This window comes from Gopherus flavomarginatus, chromosome 5, assembly GCF_025201925.1.
Source record: "Gopherus flavomarginatus isolate rGopFla2 chromosome 5, rGopFla2.mat.asm, whole genome shotgun sequence".
Lineage (NCBI taxonomy): Eukaryota > Metazoa > Chordata > Testudines > Testudinidae > Gopherus > Gopherus flavomarginatus.
Genome location: NC_066621.1, coordinates 127122869 through 127144459, shown reverse-complemented (window position 1 = coordinate 127144459; position 21591 = coordinate 127122869). Strand labels below are relative to the sequence as shown.

Sequence of the window (21591 nt, the reverse complement as noted above, 5' to 3'; positions counted from 1 at the left end):
TTGGTTGTCCCTGGGAATTAGCTCACTTCCAGCCAGGAGTGCCCTCTGCAGGCTGGTGATCCACCTGTACTCTTGGCCCCCACATGTCTCTCCCTGGACCCCAGTGCCCTTTTAACTGGGGTGCTGCCTCCTGGCAGTCCCCCCCTGAATCTGGGTCTCCCCTCCCTGAGGAACCCCCAACTCACTATCCCCACTTTGCCTACTGCCCAGTCTCCATCTAGCCCCCATTCACTGGGGCAGACTGCAGTATCAGCCACTCATCAAAGGCAAAGGGATCTGGACTGGCTGCCTTTACCCACTCCCAGGCCGCCCTTCTGCAAGCCCAATACCTAGCTGGGCCTAGAACTAGGCCCTGCAGCCTGGGGAGTTGCTGACCTACGGCTTCCCAGCTCCTAAGGCCATTCCCAAGCCCTGCCTCACTCTAAGTCCCCTGGGTGAGTTCCCCAGCAGCCAGGCCTGTCACTCTCTCCATTCAGAGAGTGTGACTGTTTCTTCTGGCTTCCCTGACCTTCTTATAAGACCCCGCTGCTCAGTTTGGGGCATGGCCCCAGCCGCAGCCACTTCTCCCAATCAGCCAGGGTTTTACCTTACCCAGCCCCAGCCCTCTGCAGGGTTTTTTCAACCCCTTCAGGGCCGGAGTGGGTGCTCACCCCGCTACAGTCCTCCTTGTGAATCTGATACTCAAGAATCTGTCCTCTGAATATATTACTATGGACCTAATCCTTGGACTTTGTTCTGTTATTGAGACAGAATCATGCATATTATGCTATTAATGCCAATTCTACTGGATTTCTCAAAATCCTTTCTTTCTTGAAAATAAGTATAAGAGAAACTGGAAGCAATAGTAATAATACAACAATGGAAACAAATAAAACAATTTATTTTATATCAACAGAATATAAAGGAAAATACATAATAGTTTTGCTTCATATAACAAGGAATTTATTCATAAACTGTACTCCTAAGAACTTAATACACAAACTAATCAGTAAGAATGTACAGTATCAAAAGCCATGCTTGAAAGATAGACGTGAAACCTTTTTGCCTCAATGCTGCACTGTCAAAGAAGAACATTAAAAACTTGCCAAAAAGTCAGGAAAAAATCCTTTAAAATGCTTTCTGAATATTAAATGGATAATTGTCTAACACTATTATCAGAGTTGCAATATCTTATTCTTTACTCAGAAATAATTACAATGTTGTTCTAGCCACATGTAAAAAGTGAAATGTCTTGTGTATTATGTTACAAGTCAGTTCAGAATTTTTTAAACTTTTCCTGCTACCCAAACCAAACACAGGCCTTTTAATAAGGAGGGTTTGTTCCTATTTAATTCTCAGCTTCTATTTTGTAAAATGTATTTTATAGTATCTCTGTAAAATCATTTGAACTATTTTACATGACAGAAATATGGCATCAAAGCATGGCGAAGTGCTGTTTTAACTGTTTGATGAGCTGTTGTGTATCAACATGACCTGGAAATGCTTCCTTTGACTTCTGAGCAGCTATAAAACTCCTCTGGAGATCTCCAACCTGCAAGACACATACACAAACACTGCACTATTTATTGCATGTACTCTGAGCAGCACACTTTCTGATGCCATGACACTTCCTCCACAAGTGTCCAAGTAAACTGATCCCAAGTCTGAACAAATAAGCTTGATATATGCCTAAAATCTCTAGTACAAGTGAGGGCTTTGGATAGAAAAGGACAAGGTGCTGCAGGAGACTGCTATGTATCCTGTGAACCATAAAAATAAATAATAATAGTTGGAGATATACCAATCTCCTAGAACTGGAAGAGACCTTGAAAGGTCATTGAGTCTAGCCCCCTGCCTTTGCTAGCAGGAGCAAGTGCTGATTTTTGCCCCAGATCCCTAAGTGGCCCCCTCAAGGATTGAACTCATAAGCCTGGGTTTAATCAGGCCAATGCTCAAACCACTGAGCTATCCCTCCCCCTCACAGCACTATGATGACCTCATCAGAAAGACCTTCAGAGGGAGGATTTGAGAATAGGTGGGCTGGAATCCTGGCTAGAAATGCTGTTACTACTTATATACCAGGGTATTACATTGGGTGTAGGGGTTACATTAGCAGGCTGCATACACAGCTGGTCTGCCCTAACTCCTGTAAAGTTCCCCTGTGCACAGCCTATGTATATAGGCCACATGTAGAGACCAGGATACAGTCCTTCACTAGTAAGTATGGCAAATCATTTTTACACTTTAAATCTTGTGCTTTACAATGGAGAGGGTATGTTTAAGAATTAATTAGTGGGTTATTCTCACCTTGATGCATGCACACAGCTCTTTAGTGTTAGTGGGGTACCCGCATAGCATAGACTTGCATCTAAATCTTCTTCAAGGTGAAGGCAGAGGCAAAGAGCAATTTGTACTTGCAAAACATTTCAAGACCTGTACACGCTACTCTTTATTACCAATGAGATTGTAAAAGATAATGGGCATGAGTTTAAGAAAAAGTTTTCTCAAGTTAGCTCGTCTTATCTACAGCACTTGATTCAAAACTAGTTTCCTACACATACTCTGTAACAAATGTCACCCTTATTTTCAACATAGATTGGGATAGCTCTTCTGCATTTTTCTTTCAAACTAAGTGAACAAAAGAGAAATTACCAGTTCAATAACTGAAGTGTCTCTTATGACAGAAGTCAAAGGCATTAAAGTTGAAAAATATTATATGCCAGTATCAGGTAAAAATATGGCATAAACAATTTTAACATTCTTTTCACTGTTAAGTAGTGAAATAGCATCCTATTATGATTTCTTAATATAGGAAATGATCCAATAACTATACAGACCACAAATGAAGTGAAAATTCTATAGTTCAGTAAATGTATGCAAATCCAAGGAATCACTACACAGCTAAAGGTCTTCAAAGTAGACTCTTTCATTCTCAAAAGAAATTTGATTGGTGGTGTTTGAATTCCAATCCCTGTGCATTACAGTGTAGACAAACATATTTAATCTAAAGGGTAGACACTTTGCATTTTTTCATTCATGTATCTGAAAACTTGTTACATGCAAACAAAAACCTGTTGAGCTTTCAGATGACAGAAGAAGAAAACAGTACATTACCTGGTCAGAGAGTGCTGCAAAATTGAAATGGGGCTCATACATATGAGGTGCTAAAGATGAAGCAGTCTGCAGCAATGCTCTTGCCTACATAGATTAAAAACAAGACTGTACTGAAACATGTGAATGGTGGTGGTGAGAGAGAATGAGGAGAAAATGTGTCATCTGTTCTGTGAGGACATAATCTTGGATTGTCCCATAAGTCTTAAAATACACATGAGCAATATTCACTACTGTAGAAAGGCATAATTACAATTTAATAGCATTGAAATTAATGGGAATCTTGCCTGTGTTAACAAGGCAGAGTGGGAGCTTTAAATAGGCAATTTAGTACTAAATACCAAATAGATCATATTCTTCAAAAAAAGGGGAAACTTTGAGAAACTGATCTAAATTTCTACTGGAGTTGGAGCTACTGTCTATTAAAACACTGCCTAATGCTCTGGAGTATTAAGTGTCCTTGAAAACCTAAAATATGATCTCTTGAAAATGACATTTTTCAGGTTTAAGATGTCCCGGTGTGTATTGTTTTTACTGGGAGTTTTATGGTTTTCTTTTCACTTACTTTACTATTAGCTCCCCTAAAATTCTAGAATCCTGAGCTGGATGAAATACAAATGAACATGTATCTGATATTATGCTATTCCCCCTGCATTTTCCCTGAAGCATTGTTCCAGTGAGCTGGCCAGGGAATGAAACTGACAAGAGTTCTGCTCTCTGCAGTGCCTGGACAGCTGAATTCTCATCACCCGCTGTCCCCTGCAGGCTCACAAGAACAGATCGGACAGGAAAAGCTGAAAGATGGTGAGAGGTGCATGTAAACATCCATACTCTCAAATGATCCAGCATTCTGATTTGCTTAGCCCAAATAGCTGATGTTTTTCACACTTTTTGAGAGCTGCTGATTTCAAAAACAAACAAACCAACAAACCCTTACTTGCATGAAAAGTTTGGGTGTGTGTGCATTTTTAAACAAACTGCTTGGAATTTTTGAGGTTGTCAGGTTTGAAAGTATCCCACTAAATATTGAATAGGCTGCTCAATAGCCATCAGAAGTTATCCTTTTAAGTGATAGGTTACTGTAGTAGTAAACTAGTGTAAAATAACGTGTGTGTACACATACATTATATACAAACTGAATTAATATATGGAGGATGAAATGAATGCAATACAAAAGTAAGTTCTTGTGAATATTTTCCATTTTTTAATAGAACTTTGTGGACATTTCAAATAAAATGTACTCTAACAATCATCTCCATAAAATAGGTTTTCTGCTATTTTGGGAAAAAAAGGCTATTACCATTAAGGTTTAACACCCAAGCTGGGCTTCTGAGTATGCATTACAATACAGTCAAATTATGGAATAACTTGTTTCTCAAATACTGTTAATTTATTCTACCATCCTAGATAAATTTATATATTTGAGTCTTCTATTTTTATACTTGAAATAATGTATTTTTCATAAAGGTCCTAATAGTTCTGAGCAATTTATCATTGCTATTCATTTAAATTTTGTCAGCACACATACTGTACTTTTTTCTTTTCAACATTGGATTAATTTTCTTTAGGTAGAGTTCCGGGGATTAAACAGTTAAGTATTTAATAGCTGCAAACTTCCATAGGTTATGTATGTTAGCAAGTCTTCACTGTTATTCTTACACAAAGTATTAACTAAATTAATGGAAAATGTTTGGCCTGGATGTATAGTACTGCATGTTATACACAGGTATTAAACTGAAAAATGCCAACTTGAAAATTAAAGTTACAAGCAACTGAAAACAGGGGATTAGGCTGGAAATGCTTATCCAGCCTTAATTATAAGCAGTACCCACCTCTCTCAGTATAAGTGGACTAAGGCTCCATCTGGGATATAAATTTATGTAGGTTGACTGAATGGGAAACAAAGTAAAACTGAACTTCATCTGTCACAGCAAAGATCAGCATGAGGGTATGTTAAATGTTACCATGGTGATTGCTAGGATACTTGTATAAAGTTAGCTCTATAAATGACTTGCTGCTTCGGAACAGATTTACATAAGTACTGTATATTATTCTGGTGTGTGTATGTAATATATAAATCAACCAAACCAGTTCTGCTGTTCAAATGAAAAGATTCAGTTCTTACTGACGGCCTATTCTGATTGACTTTCCAACCAATGTAGATTTGACTTTCATGTGATTTGCATGAAAAAGTAGTAAAGTGTGTTTATTCTAACAGAGACAAGGTGGGTGAAGTAGTATATATTTTTTTAATTGGACCAAATTCTATTGCTGAGAGAGACAAGCTTTCAAGTTACACAGAGTTCTTCTTCAGGTCTGAGAGAGGTAATCAGTGTCACAGCTAAATACAATGTAGAACAGATTAAACATAAGGCATTAATACATTGCAAGACCATTCAAGATGAAGAGGGCAGTTAATGCCTCTGCAGTCATAGGACAAAGGAGGGTAAGTATTACAAATTATTGTAATATAGAGATTATTCCAACATGCACATCATCTATATTTAGCCACACTTCGGGGTACCATAGCATGTTGCACATATATCTAAGTTGGGCAACTATTTGCCCCAAGCTCTCACTGACTTAGGGTGCATTGCAAAGAAAGCCTTACAGGAAGGCATTCTGTTCCTGTACAAAACTTGCTCCAATATGGTTACTGCCTTTTTTCCTTATTATGAACACTCATGTAGAAAGTGAAAAAAAATCTGTTATCCAGTTATGTTCAGGGTTCCCTTTATTTCCAGGGTAGTGGCATATTCTTGTCTATTGTAATTTTTCTATATCATTTTCCAATGCCTTAGCATGAAACATTATTATTTATTTAAGCCAATGGTCACATTCTAATATGAACGCTTAACTCAGAAAAATCTCAAGGTAGCCTTTGATTACAATGCATAAATAAATACTACTGGCTGTCCATAATTTTAATGAAGCAATTTCTTCATCACCTCTTTGTAGAAGAAATCCCTTGGCACCTGATAATGGACTCTCTCACCTACCTCAGTCAAGCAGTATATTTCAACAGGGTGTTCAGCATATTGAGGCAATGACTACGGGATAAACTGTTTGCTCTAATTCAGGCCATAGCATTTTTATCCTCTTTTACTTCTGGGCTACCATTTTACCTTCGGAAAACCCTAGTTTGCCAGAACTGTCAAAAGCAGATGCTGTGAAGGCATTGCAAACATTGCTTGTCTTCAACCAGCCACTCAAGGATTTATGAGGACATGAGTCTAGTGGTGCATGCTATGAAAATCCAGAGGCTACCTCAAAACATGCATCTGAGTTAAGCTTTGCTGACAAGCAAGCCATCTGGCTGGCTTCTCGCTTAACTGAAATTTCCTTGAAATCAAGATGCTAACCACAGAAGGTTCAAAGCAAGCATCTCACATAGCTTTAGAGTTTAGCACCAACCTGCTCAATGTGACCTCTTCGTATCTCCAGCACAGCCAAGTTGTTATAAGCTTCTGCATGGTCATTATTATTGGCTAGGGTCAGCTTGAAACACTGGTAAGCCAAGTTCAGGTCACCTATTCCCTAAAAATATCAACAGAGTTTTTCACTCATCAAAAAGTTTGACAGTAAATTTCAGCTTGCTTAGTTGTGCTTTTTGTTTTAAAGGAATGTTTTTTCATCTGGATGTACTATTGTAAAATAAAAATTTGTTACTTTAAATAAAAATATACTGACAGAAACTCTACACACAATTCCAGTTTTTCTCAATTGCCTTTTGCCCCCCTCTCCTCATATGGGGGCTTCTTACTCTAGTACAAATATCAGTATCTCTGGTCTGGAACAGGAGGCTATTTGCTAATGTTTCAATTACATGATTTAAACTGATACAATGCAAGGTCACCTTGAAACTGCCAAACACTAAGAAATACATGCATCATGGCTTTTAAACTTCTGAGGGTGTCAAAATGTCTGCATTAAGGGTCTTATCCTAATTCCAGTAAAGCCAATGGAAGCATTCCCATTGAACTAAGACAGAACACTGTTGAAAGCTAAGTGGTGTATAGAAGTCTACTTCCAGGAGAGTAGTTAAAGAGAAATACAAACTAGGTTATGCATTAATGTGATATTCTCCTCCACATGAGAGGATTATACAATGAACTCTATTAACATTATAGAAAATTAAATTAGACAACTTGAATATCTTTACTGGACAATTACCATTTGTATTTCTATTTTAAAAAGCAAGCTGAAACAGAGATGCACCTACCTTCTCAGCCACAACACGTGCTACTTTAGGGTCTAATTCTATTCTGATACTTTAGTTCAATTGCCATAAAAATTGTTATCCAATAGCATGTAGCAACCCAACACTTCCTGTCTAAGGGGAAGCAGCTGTAGGAGAAACTACTTTGACTCTGGTATCTTAGTCTAATAGGTTTGCAACAGAACAAGTTCCGCCAAGGTTCTGTTGGAGAGTCTTTCAGCAAGATGTGACAACATGCCAAACTGGAAGAATGAAAGGTATTCCTCTCCTGGGGTTTCTTCCTGTTTTGAACGGTTAGTAAACCCTCAACTCAACTAAATGTGTGCTGTGCTGTATTCTGTACTATCAGACTTCCATATCGTAAATTTTTTCACAACAGGCCTTTGGGTCTATCATACTAATTCCTTTTGCTTCAGCACTATTGTCTTTTTTTTTTCATTCGGTACACTCATATTTATTCAGAAAAACTTTATTTTTTTCATACCACAGCCACATGCCCCAAGTTGTACCAAACATCTGCTGCCTCCTCCTCATTTTCAGCCAAAGAAAGTGCACGTTCCAGGGAGGTCAGTGTCATATCATACTGCTGGGCATAGAAGCAACAGAGGCCCAGATTGTTAAATAGCTGGCAGTTATAAACACCCATCTGCAGGAGACGTCTAGTTCAAGAGAAAGATAATTTATCAGGTTTAAATATATTGCAAGTACGAATTTCCTTCTAAATTGGAAATCTTCCCTCCATCCCAACAGGATAACAATAATATGATCTGAAAGAAGTAAAATAAATTGAGTTCAAAGCAAATGTGAATTTTAAAAAGTAAAAACCACAGTTAATCGTGGGCAATGACTATCCTGTTCGGCAAAAATGTGTTGAAAGGCTAAGCCAGAGACAATGGACACAGACAATTTCTATGTGTAGAATCAGTGCTATGCAAAATGCTGTGTGTTTAAATGAAAACTCTCATATTTTAGCTTTTCAGATGTGCCACTACATTTGATTTTAGTGCAACTCAGAGTTGGATATATCCCTCATCATCCAACCTTAAAGTTATAACTTGTTGTTATCACTTTTTATAATCACTCTTTATACTTAAGTTATTTTGGCACAACCCTGGGCTTTCAGCAAAGGTCAAATCAGATCTTATCTAACCTTTAATCAGATTTACATAGTAGGCATATTACATGCTGCATATAACAAAAATTGAAAAAAGTGTGTTTTATAAAAGAGTTCTGATTTAATAAGATTTAGAGGGAAAAGTACACTTAAGACCAGATCTTAGAATGAATGTAGCTGCTATGCACGGGAGCAGAGGCAAATTCTGGACCTAAAGTCAGCATAGCCAATGACAGGAGGATCACCATAATAAAGGGAGATCTTCAGGTGGCATAGAACTAGCATAGATGCTGTAGTCCATAAAGCCAGCGTAGCCTTTTATTTTACTCAGAAGTAACAAGGAATCTACAGGCCTGTATCCTGTAAGACACCGGTTTAAGCAAGTTAGCAGAAGTATGGTAGGCCTGTGATATAGCATAGATAAAATGGCCCAACCGTTACCCTAGATTTTAGGAAACTGGGAACAGCTTGCTCAATAGAGGGAGTTGGTACATAACAGTACCAGGTAACTACAGGAACACTGAACTGGTACTGGGCTTGGATATTTTAGGACAGAATCATTGGCAGATGTCTAACTACAAACTTGCTTGAGCAATTGGTGACTATGTGATAATTGGTTAAATGATGTTAATATGTTTACCTATAGGATAACTGAACCCCAATATTATGAGGGTGACAAAGTTAGATTTGGACATGGAAGGCTAAGCATCAGAATTAATATTTGTGATAGTGCCCAGGCCCTATAATAGGACAAGCCACTTGGTAGTGGGGGCTAGCTTTCCATCATTGACCGTTCAGCTCTTCATTATCTACCACCAATCTTTGGGCACTGAAGAGCCGGGACCATCGGACTTATTTCGCATGCTGGAGGCAGGGCTGGTCCTTTGTCTCTCACTGCTAGGTCCCCAAGGAGGGTATAAGTATATAACCATATGCAGAGAATGACACCAAAGATATCCCTAATGCTGTATTACTCCAGCTGTTTATATGGTTTGGGGCTTTTCTGTCCTTACTAACTGGCTATTATTAAAACAAGTCTTTGCTTTGCCCTTAGTATGAGTGTATTTGCCATATATCCCAAGGTTCCCTACAAGACATTCAACTTATCAGTTTTAATGTTTTTTGGGGCGGGGGGAGGTGCTTCTGGGGGATGCGGGGTCTAGGGCAGCCTGGGGAATTAGCAGGGGGCCTGGTGCCAGCAGCAGCAAGTGACCTGGCCCCAGCCTGAGCCCACCCCACATCCCTGTTCTGCCCCATTTCCCCCTTCCTCCAAGCCCCCACACCACCTCCTTCTGGCCTCCTCCCCCAAGCGATGCTGGGAGTTGGTGGGGTGGAGCAGGGCAGGTTGGGATTGAGTCATTCAGTGATGCTGGTGCCAGGCCACCCTGGACCTCACGTCCCCTGAAGCGTGCCCCCCACTGCCACAGTGCAGTAAGCCTAAACATTGATGAAGCCAGGCCCACATTCCTATATATTGGTGGAGCATGGGCCCATATAACTCACTGCCTATGCTTAATCCTTCACGGTGGTGGGTGCCTCCTGCAAAATGAAGTTGAAAATAAGGTCCTTTTAAGCCCCCTCTTCATTCATTTATCAGGTACTCAACCATTTTAAAGCACTTTTATTTTAACAATCATCCTGCATATTAAGTGCTTAAGTGTAATTACCATAGTATAGGTATAGAAGATATTAGACTAGGTATGTTGGTGATATAGTAGGCAATATTTCTCCATTTGCTTAGACACCTTTGATTCCTACACCCTTGCATTTTCTTTGGCACTATCAATGTTACAAAATATTTCTCTTCAATATTAATCTTACTTGCACACACCTGTAAAACCGCAAAGCTATCTCAGGTTGGTCTGAATAAAAGTGGTTACTGCCAATGCATGCAATGGCTTCCACATGAGTGTTATCTTGTTTTAAGACTTCTCTGTAGTATTCTGCAGCTAAGGAGATGTTATTCATTTCCTGCATATCAAAAATAGAAAAACAAATGAACAAATATTTTGTAAACTGTAGTAATCTTGCTTTTTATCATTTTATTAAACACTTATAAAGTGCCATAAACTTACACAGTGCTTTACAGGGCCTGGGGAAGGAGCTGGCAACGTAAGGCTATACCTACACTGCAGCTGGGAGCGTGCTTTCCAGTGAAGGCAGACTGACATGCGTTGGCTTTGCTTGAGCTAGTATGCTAAATTAAATGAGCACCAAGTATAAGCCTCTAAAAACTAGAATCATGGAATAATTTAGTACATTTGTTTCCAGTAGGATGTGCCAATTAAAATGATCGTATTTTATCTAAAAATACATCTGGATGCATGGTATTTGGATAGAGAAGTAGGATAGACTTTTGCTTTTTGTAACAACTAGACCTATGTCCCAAGTACTTTAAGGGTTACTGTCACCAGAGAAACCGCCTTCTGTGGAAGATGTGTGAATGTACAAAAAGTAGAGGTCATTAAAAAAGTGTTTTTATTTGTTTAGAGAGCAGTTTGTTCCTCTACCCTATTGCTCATAAAACATCCTACAGTGTTTCATACTATCACTCTGAGCAATTTGACTGAAAACAGTCAAATTAAAACCTGTTCTATCACACAATAAAACTCTAGCAAATTAACTTATGCAAATTTACATTTCTCAAACACGGAAACATACTAAATTTTAATAATAGTATGATCATTTAAAAACCTGGAGCAGATGGAAAGTGACAGACCTTCTCTTTTTCTAATGCCTAAGGAGAAAATGACAATGAAGGTGTTTGGTGCACATGTCCCTCCAGGCATGTGCAAAGAGAGCTGAATGGCTGTATGCGAAGGTACAAATCTTTAAGTTATAAATCCGTAGTTATGTGACACACCAAGGCCCATCAGTACAGAAACAAACATCTTTTTATAACAATGGTGCAGAGAAATATCTAAAACAGACTGCAGTACAAAAATTCATAAAAAGGTTGTATAATGTTAAGGATAGTCTACAGAATAATATGCCAAATTATTTAAACACCGCTTTCTCAAACTGTGTTTAAAGATTCAGATAGGAAGACCAGAAAAAGGATTACAGATTTTTCTTTATAAAAAGCCCAAAAACATTTACCTTGAAAATGGATATTAGGCAAAAATGGATGGCTTCTTCTTTATACTTTGAAATAGATTTATTGCCATTTCAGTGTACAAGGCAAACTACAACAATATAAAACTCAATACTTCTCTGTTTAATGGCAGCATTTTCTTTAATGCAAAATAAAAGCAACTACCTCTGATTATCAGCCTACAATGAAACCACTGTTCTATTTTAAAATATTAGTACCATATATACTCATTCATTAGCCTGTTCGTTTATAAGCCGACCTCCCAAGATGGGTAGGTAAAAATAGCAAAAACTGTATGATCCTTTCATAAGACGACGCTATATTTCAGGGGTTGGCAAACGTTGGCTCCTGGCCTGTTAGGGTAAGCCACTAGTGGACCTGGATGTTTTGTTTACCTGGAGCGCTCACAGGTACGGACCCTCATTGGCTGGGAACGGCAAACCACGGCCACAGGGAGCAGAGGGGCTCCATGCCTGCAGACACTCCAAGTAAACAAAATGACAATATATTACATACTCAATTCAATGATTCCATGGAGTTTAATATCAAATTTTGGTGTAGACGCATTTATAAGCCGACCCCCGCTCTTTGATGCATCACTTTTTTATCAAAAATATTTGGCTTATGAATGAGTGTATATGGTAGTTATATTTAAAACAAGTACCACCTAAGCTATGACACATTTCAACTTTACTAATTCACAATGACTTAATAGTACTAAGGAAGGCAGCGCTGCTCTGTAGACTATCCTGCTGTTTAAATCTACTAACAGGCCGTTTGAGACACCAGCACTTTTCTTCTCTTTTAGGTCAATGAAAAATGTATGAGCCAATCATAGAACTACATGGACAATCTGCAAATGCAACACTTGATTTAATGTGGATTTGTTTGTGTTTGAATAAGGAAAAGCATGGTCTGTCTGGTATTGTTAACCAGCTGAACAAATAAGTCTGCAAGGCTGTCTTTATTTTGATAGATTTTCTGTAACATTACCTGTTTTACATTAGTAATGCTGAAAAATAAAGTGAATTTTTGATGACCTTACAAGCATATTGAACTTCTGGTCCTTTTTCCTGCATAAGAAGATAACCTTGTTTGCATTAGGGGTAGTGTAGTACATGCATACCTCATAGATTCTGGCAATCCCACAAAGAAGGGTCACTTCTCCAGGAAATCTAGCTAATCCTTGCTTGAAAACATGTAAAGCTGTCAAAGGCTGATCCAACCGAAAATACACCTGAGCAAAGAAAAAGTGTATATAAATGTCAAATATTGATATTAATGCTCAGACAGCTGTTTGACGACAGAAGTGCTTCCAGCAAGCGATATAATCTTCTTTTGATGCAGAAGCCATTATCTCAAATAGTCATATGAGCATCAATGGGAAAATCTTTGCAGTGATGCTAAAAATGTGACAGTCTTAATTATTTAAGTGCTAAAAATATGCCTGGAACTGTACAAGAACCACAGCAAGACATTTCCTGTCTCTATATTTATATTTATTACTTATAACATAGGTCCCTGGACCTATAATTCACAAAACTAACAAAAAAAAGTTAATGTGCACTGGGAGATTAAGATGATGTCACCTTAAATATTTTAAACATATTAATCTAAAAAATTATAGTGGTCACATTTTTGAGCCTCATGGAAGAAGTGAGTCTCAAGAGGAATTTGAATGAAGAATGTATTTTAGAATTCATGGAAAGTCTTCTACTCTGGCCAAATGACAACGCGGACAGTGATATTTGCAAGCTTCCTCATATTGCTCTGCCAAAATGTCTCCAGTCATATTTAGACAAGATGATCCCTTATAGGCAAAAGGGTAGTTCAGTCTGCATGGCCTGTCGATCTTTAGTTTCTGTGCTGGTAATACCAGTACGGTGCTAATAGTGATGTGGAGACCTGCCCTGTTAGGACTACAGTATAATTGGAAAAAGACCATCAACTGATGTCACAAAGACCATTTAAGCAGCACTCAGATGGTATATCTTTCTGAGACTACTGGAATGAAGCACATCTGAATCCATTACAGAGAAGAAAAAAAGTCATATTCTATGTGAATTACTCATGCCATTCAATTCCCCAAGCTGATTACTCATATTTCAGTAGAAAAGTGTTTCAGCTATATATACTTGAGAGTAAAGCAAGACACATTTAAAGTGTTTGATTGTAATATACGAACAATGGAAAAATAGCTGCCCTTGTTGTTATTTAATATAATAAGTGACCCAAAGGAGTAAAGCATCAACATTACAAATTAAAGAAACCACCACAGTTAGTAGCACAATACAGCTCTTCTGCTTTTGAGATCCATGCAGGGAATTCTGAATGCAAATGATAAAATTATTATGGTCAAATCTTTAATTATTTATAAACAGATATATGGTGCTTTGCACACACACGGCAGCATTCTTTGAAAAGTGACAATGGGGTAATTTTAATGATCTAACTGACAGCAAGTATTTCTCAAGTAAGGGACTGCAGTTTCATACTGATCATGGTAAAATTAGAATTAGAACAGTAGGATCAGTGGAAAAAATTTGCCTGATATTTGCTAGTATCTCCTATATTAAGAAAAAATAATTCCTTCCTGTGGAGAAGGAATAAAGAAGATTGACGCTAGCTGCTGCTTTTTTTTTCTTTTTCTTTTTTTTCCTTCTGCTTGCTAGACCCTGACTGCACAAGTGACAGTATCAATTAAGCAGACATTTTAAGCAATGGGACATCAACAATCTATTCCTAGCACATTCCATCTGTGGATGTCACACACGTGTTGTATCTAAAGCAGCCTTCAGAGCATTCACTATACATTTCAGTTTATAATCTGTAGAGCAGATTCAGATGGATTTAATATCTGCATTAAGCCTTAAACTTGAAAGAAATATCTCTATTTTATCTGTCATGATCATTTTCCTTTCTTTAATTAACATTTCAATTTATTTTACTATTTCCCATCAACTGCTTTCTACAATCAAATCTCTCTCTAAAGAGCTTCAGCAGAGGATACACAGATAAGAGAATACCCGATAGTGGGTATAGCTTTTTAATTAGCAAGAGTTTGGGATGATCATATTACTCAATGTGGCTAACTCATGAATGCAAGTCATCACAAATAAGTGCAATAAACCCTTTACACAAACCACACCCTGCATGTACCCCATAACTTACATACCATTTTAGAACTGTTTCTGAGAGAGTCTTTAAAATAGTTATTATTTTGTATCCATCCACCTGTAAAGCTCAGCTTTCCTTATACTATAAGTAAAACTGCACAAGCCTGAGGGGCATAACATTAATTTTTAAAATCTCTAAAAATAGCTTTTCAAATGATAAGAATGCTATGACTTTTAAGTCTGACATATTGTGTCCTTCTGGAGCTAACAGCAAGTTCTGAATGTTGCCCTTTCTGGAGAGCTGGGAACCTCCTAGTTCTCTGGTGTAAATGTCTCATTTCCAGCTCTGCAGTCATGAAATAGTTTGACTCCTTGGAGTTCTTGACTTGTACAAAACAGTTTCCTATTTTTTATTCCCCTTCCTCTGTCTTCTGGCCTTAAACCAATGTTTCTCAAAGTGTGAAGGAGGAAGGTCTCAGGATTAGTCAGATTGATGTGCAGAAAACTGTTAGTTTTTCACAAAGCTCAACTTTCAAGTTTTTTTTTAATTAAATCTCTAATTGTTATGGTGATTAAAATGTGACTAGGATGTAGCTGATACTGATGTCTACCTGATTTTGCAGAGAGCCTGAAACAATAGCTCTCTGATATGAACTGCTGCTAACCCAGATGCTAATTCACTACTGAAGTACAGAGGAAGCCTCATACTATAAAAAGCTATGCATGTACTGAGTAATCACTTAGTTTAGGGAAGCCTTTAATAGCTGTATCGAAAAAGCAGGAGGGGAAATAGGTTCCTTCTCTTGGGGGTGGTGTGTTAGCTTTCTAAAGTCTGCAGAAATGCTGCCTTACATAACATCTTTAGTGCAATCAAGTGAATAACTGCAGCACACGTAGACGTATTTGAGTAACTTCAATCTAGCTCGCTCAAATAACAATGGTAGTGAAGCCGTGGCAGCATGGGCTAGTCACTAGAATAGGCTTGCAAAGCCCATGCAGTCATGGCTTCATTGCTATTATTATTCAAGCTCCTAGATAAAAGATACCCTGAGAGCTTGTTTATATGGTCAGTTAGTGCAAAGCAAACCAGGGCATAAAGCTGTTGCACGCCAACTGGCTGTATGGACCCTGCTACCATGTACTAAAAGTTCTGTAGTGTGCTTTGACACAGTATTTCTGGCCACAAACTGTGTGGACAAGTCCTCAGACTGCAAGTTTCCTGGAGCAGGCCTGGCTCTTCTTGAATGTCTGGGAAAATGTCTAGAACATGATGTGCACTACCACAAACAATTTTGGTGTTTGAGTGGTGATGATGGTTCTTCAAGTGTTTTGCGTATCTTTAAGATACAATGTTGTCAATTTCAAGGTCTTTGACGGCTACCAATAAATTCTTCTTATTTTGATGTCAGTTGAAAAACAAGTTTTTAGATCCATCTGGTCACCCTTATTGGTTTATTTCATTGTTCTCCTAAGAAATCAGATAGCTACACATTAAATACAGCAACTCTGATCATTCCTCATCTGTATAGTTGTGATTGGGGTTTGCTGGAGGAGAGAACATAAACAGAAGACAGTGTCTTCGAGACTTGCACACACCACAAAGAAATCCAGTATTTAAACTATGCTCTTGCTTTTGTAGAGTTCTGATAATCACAAATTATCAAATCCATGTAGAGGTCATAGTCTGAAGTACATGAATGCTTGAGCCTGAGGCAACAACAATCTAGTGAGTCTTCTGTTTTCAGTACTGACTTTTGTATTTCTCACACCACTCATCACCATTTTGATATTAAAGAACTGGAATAAGACAAGTTGTGGGGAAAAACGTACAGTCAAAAAAGCTCACCAATAACCCTTTAAAATAAAACCTTATTCTCACAAAACTTAAAATTTTATACAATGCAAGTCTGAAAAATAACTTGTTCTATTGGTGTCAGTTCTGCTGTTTAAGTTAATTGCATTCTGAAAAGATTGGTTTATTTTAATACATTTTAAAATGGATTTGAATAGCTACACAATCAGAAAAATGTATCAAGTTGGATAGTCCTAGCTCAGCTTCCTCCTGGATTTTCATGTATAGATGAGAATTTCAAGTTATTCTAAAGCAGGCAGATTTAATTTGATTTGAGAATATCTACTTACTTTTGCTAAATATAGTATTGTATCTACCATGTCCTGCTGCTTGAGAGCTGATTTAAATTGTTTTTCTGCTTCACGGTACAATCCTAACCTAAGAGATAATAGATACATACAGAAAGTTCTTTATTCAACAATAATATAACTTGTTCAAACAAAGCACTATCCACTAAAAACAAATTAAAAAGAACTCATTAAAGTGCCAAAAGTAATGTGGGGGTGGGTTCAAAAGTTAGGAAATACCAGAAGTGCCTTTGTAACCTTAATTCAGCCCCCTTGTGCATTTGCACTGACATTCTTTTGATCACATACTATTTTTTCCACAAGACTCCTGCCTCATTCAGTATGCAGGATGGAGCTAGTCTGGGAGTAAATCTGGGTCGTGTATTGAAAGGAACCTGTCTTTCGGACCCCAGCTTCATTTATTCCAGAAGTTGGAATGTGTGTAGTGAATGAGTTGGGGACAGCAGGAAGAAAAAGAATGGTCTCATCATTAAGGCAGTCAAATGCTGCCTGGGGAAATGGGTTCTATCCGTCTCTCTGCCACAGAATCCCTATATAATACTAGGCAAGTCACTTAAACCAAACTTTTCAGAGGTAGTCACTATGTATTCCTGACTTTCTGGGTGCCTGCCTGCAGTCTCACTGGGGAAATGGTGAGCACTCACAACTGCAACAGAAGTCAACAGGTGATGAGTCTAAACATATAAAGTACTGTATGATGAAATCTCAGGTCCTAGGTGTCTCAAACTGGGAACCCAAAATTTATGCATTCTTTTGACTTTAATCTGTGTTTCAGTTCCCATTTGTAAAATGGGGATAATATCCTTCACTTCACAGTGTGCAGTGAAAATAAATCCATTAACGTTTGTGATGCACTCAGTCTGACTCAACATTTGGCAGTCAAACTTCTGACAAACTGGTGGTCAGAAATTTGAAATATAATTTTGGAACTTCCTCAGAAAAGTTCAGCAGCCAACAGATGTGATGAGGTCAGCCCACTTCTGTGGAAGGAGAACATGTTTAAAATTTGGCAAAATTATAAGCAACTAGAAACAGCGCCTTGTACTAGGAAGTTTTGAGCAACTTTAATAGCTGTTATCAACCCTGCATATAATTGTGACAAACAAGGATGAAGCTCCAGTGTTCATATTATTGGAGCCTCGAGATTATCTCAGATTGTGGGACAGGGTCTGCTCATTTTTTGATTAATACTCCCAAACTGTAGTCTTCCTTATTAAAGAAATATATACTGTACTAGTTAGCCTCCTTATTTGAAAGATGAAACCATTTTATCTAAATTATGATTCAAGCTCAAACCCTGCTTCACCAGAAATTGCCAATTTGTCTACGCTTTCCAGAAATGGACTGGAGCCACTGAATTTCTGGTGATATGTAGGCAGGGTTCTGGATGGAACCCTGCCTACAATGCAGACTTCAGGCCAGCTCTCTTGGTGGGCTGCTGGGAACAACATGGCTTCCAGGTTTGATGGCTCCATAGGAGCTGAACCCATAGGCGGCAGGTTATATATATTTGTGGTGCCTGAGCACCAGGAATATTCAGGGCTGGGTGCCCTGCTCCAGCAATATTTGGAGTTGGGTCTCTCCCCCGGCCCTGCCTGGATCGGGCCCCGGCCCCTGCGGGTCACCCCCACGCTGCCGCGTCTCTGCCTGGAGCGGGTCCTGGCCTCTGCCTGGCACACCTCCCCCTGCGTGTCCCCCCCTCGCAGCGTGTTCCCGGAGTGGAAGCTCCCGGCAGAACTGCTGTCTGCTGCCCCAGGGTCCTAGTGCCTGCCATCTGCTAATGGCAGGGCAAGCTGCCCTGACCCTGCCATTCGGCCCTAGCCCTGAGCCCTTCCAACGCTCCAAACCCCTCATCCCCAGCCACAGCCCTCATCCCCACCGCACCCTAATCCTCTGCCCCAGCCCTGAGCCCCTCCCCCCTGCAGCATGAACCTCTCATCCTCAGCCCCAACCCTCATCCCTCTGTACCCTGATCCTCTGCCCCAGTTCTGAGCCCCCTGGAGCATGAACCCCTCAAACCCAGCCACAACCCTCATCCCTCCACACCCTAATCCTCTGCCCCAGTCCTGAGCCCCCCCCGCATCATGAACCCCTCATCCTCAGCCCCAACCCTCATTCCCCTGCACGCTGATCCTATGCCCCAGCTCTGAGCCCCCCTCTGCAGCATGAACCCCTCATCCTCAGCCCCACAGCCCCTCACCCCACAGCCCAACCCTCTTCCCTAGCCCTGAGCCCCCCATCATGAAATCCTCCTCAGCCCCACAACCTTCACCCCTGCACTCCCTCTTATCTCCAAACTCCCTCCCAGAGCCTGCACCCCTCACCCCTTCCTACACCCCCACCCCCAGCCCAGAGCCTGCACCCAAACTCTGTCCCAAAGCCTGCACCACTCACCCCCTCCTGCACACCCACCCCCTACCCTAGCCCGGAGCCTGCTCCCAGCACCCAAACTCCATTTGAAAGCCTGCACTCCTCCTGCACCCTAATCTCCAGCCCAGGACCTGCACCCCAGACCTCCCTCCCGAAACCCCCAGAGCCTTAGGCAGGTGGGGGTGGAGTTGGGGGGCGGGTTCTGGGCACCACCAAAATTTCTACAAACTTGCCACCCATGCTGAACCATATGGGCTGTGTCAGGGCCAGGTGCCCAGGGGTTCACAGATTCCCTGCCATGGAACCAGGAGCCTGGATGTGCCTCAGCTAGAGCAGGGCCTGCTTTCATCTCTGCAGCAGGAACCCTGAGAGTCCAAGCTCCAATGCTGCTGGCTCAGCCATGTCTCTCAGGGCTTCTAGGCTCCCAGCTTCACATGAGTCCATGGGGTGCTCCCAGGATCAATTTTGTTTCAAAATATTCTAAATGAAATGCTTTTGATTATTGCAAAATTATTATTATTATTATTTTTATTTTCCTTCTAGGACATTTCAATTCTTTGTTTCAAAATGAAACAATTTTTGGAATTTCCTGTAAAACAAATTCCAATTTTGACCAGCTCTAATTTTATTATATTGCCATCGCTTAACTACTTTATTAACGAACACCTCTATACAATTTGACCTTGAAGATTAGGAAACACTGTACAATTATAAGAAACTAAAGTTAATGTTCCTCAGATCACAATCAATCACTAAAGAATAGAAAAATGGCTTACCTGTAGTAGCATTTCCCAATTTGGACTTTCCACCACCAGTCCTTGTACTGTGCATGCTCTGTGGCAAGTGCTGCCAAATCTAAAGCCTTTAAAAAATATACAGACACACACTCACACCTTAAAACTGGCATTTCCAGGTTTCAACAAAGAATACTGAAGAAAAATACAAGCTGTAAAGAACAGCAAAATATAAAAATATTGAAGAAGATGCTTTGGTATATACAGACATTGTTTTTTACATATAGACTATGGAAGGATTATTACTTTATTTCTATGAAGATTGAATCATAAAATGTTTGAAAGGATTACAGCAGGATGTAATCATACATGCTTTTTAATAGGTATACATAATGCAAAAGAGGAACCTGGGAACACATTTAATGAGATTGCAGAGACGATGTAAGGTATCCTACAAGTCTAAGCATACACATTTTTCACGTTTCCCATCATCCATGAGGGAAATTTACTAAAAGCGACTTAAACTTTAAAAAAAAGAAAAAGAAAAAGTGCTGAGGTAGTTCTTCTTGAGATAGTGTACAAATTATCTTGGTTTTGGTGATATCAGGACTTTTCCACCTGGATCACTTGAGTACAGTGCACTTTCAAATGTGTGCTGTGGTAAACACTGTTTTCCTTGGTTTTCTATTTCCTATAACACAGGAAATGAGTATGGGGAAAAAAATAGGAAGGCTTTTTTCCCTCCTAATCCTCCACAATCAGGGATGTTTGAAAGGTAGGTATGCGATTCAACACACTTTGCTTGAACAGGGACCATTAGAACGGTGATATTTCCACCGATTAAAAATCAGAAAGACGCTCTAGTTTATCTTTTTTTCTTTGATTTCTGATTTCAGGTCATGGCATATTGTGCTGAAAGAATCATAGTCTATACTATGTTGAAAGGCTATAAAACATACAAGCTGCAGAATTGTTTGAAATTCCATTTTCCATCGTAACATAACATGTCAGAGTAAAAGCTACACTTCCATTATAGCAGTTTCACCAGAAATAGTAAAAAAGCTTTAAAACAAAATATTATGAAAATAGACATACATGGCCATGAAGCTCAAAATTGACTTGATTTCTTCATAACTAGTTCATAGAACCACAGAAATCAGAATGGAAGACTCCTATTAGAGTAGCTAAACCAGGGGCCAGTAGGGAACTGTTTCTTAGGTATGTGTTTTGTTTTGTATGTGTGTGGTTTTTGTTTTGTTGTATTTTTACAGTAAACTAGTAAAATTCTTGTGGATACAATACAGAAAAAACTGATAGCTGTATATCTGAAATGCCAGTATTAGGTTGACTAAGTGGCAAGTGTTTCTGGGTTTTTATTCCCAGTTGCTTGCTCCTGCAGCTAGCACAATTAGGACTGCTTTAAAGACAGCAGGCCAGATCTTCAGCTAGTGTATTGACTTGAACAAATTGTCATAGCTGCTGTGATGGGGCAAGGCCAGATGGCTACAGTAAAGTAGTGAGGAACAGGTATGTCAGCCCCAGGCTAAACAAATCCCAGTACCATAATAACCAAATGGCAGTTGCTCCAGGTTAATCAAGACACCTGGGGCCAATTAAGATCTTTCTAGAAGGCAGTGGAGATAGCTACATTGATTGGGACATCTGAAGCCAATCAAGAGCTGTCTGGAACTAGT

The 21591-nt window shown here is 39.4% G+C and overlaps 1 protein-coding gene across 3 annotated transcripts in view; it reads right to left on the bottom strand.

Moving 5' to 3' along the window:
- Positions 1 to 859: 859 nt before the first annotated feature.
- TTC8 (tetratricopeptide repeat domain 8) overlaps positions 860 to 21591 on the bottom strand; it is a 64851-nt gene continuing 44119 nt past the window's right edge. For all 3 annotated transcript variants that reach the window (XM_050953288.1, XM_050953287.1, XM_050953286.1), the window contains 8 exons: positions 19940 to 20025; positions 16776 to 16863; positions 12644 to 12754; positions 10255 to 10394; positions 7794 to 7968; positions 6505 to 6627; positions 3094 to 3177; positions 860 to 1531 (listed from right to left, as the gene is read on the bottom strand). In XM_050953288.1, coding sequence (XP_050809245.1) covers positions 1415 to 1531; positions 3094 to 3177; positions 6505 to 6627; positions 7794 to 7968; positions 10255 to 10394; positions 12644 to 12754; positions 16776 to 16863; positions 19940 to 20025 — 924 coding nt within the window. In that variant the 3' untranslated portion in view covers positions 860 to 1414. The remainder of the gene's footprint in view (positions 1532 to 3093; positions 3178 to 6504; positions 6628 to 7793; positions 7969 to 10254; positions 10395 to 12643; positions 12755 to 16775; positions 16864 to 19939; positions 20026 to 21591) is intronic.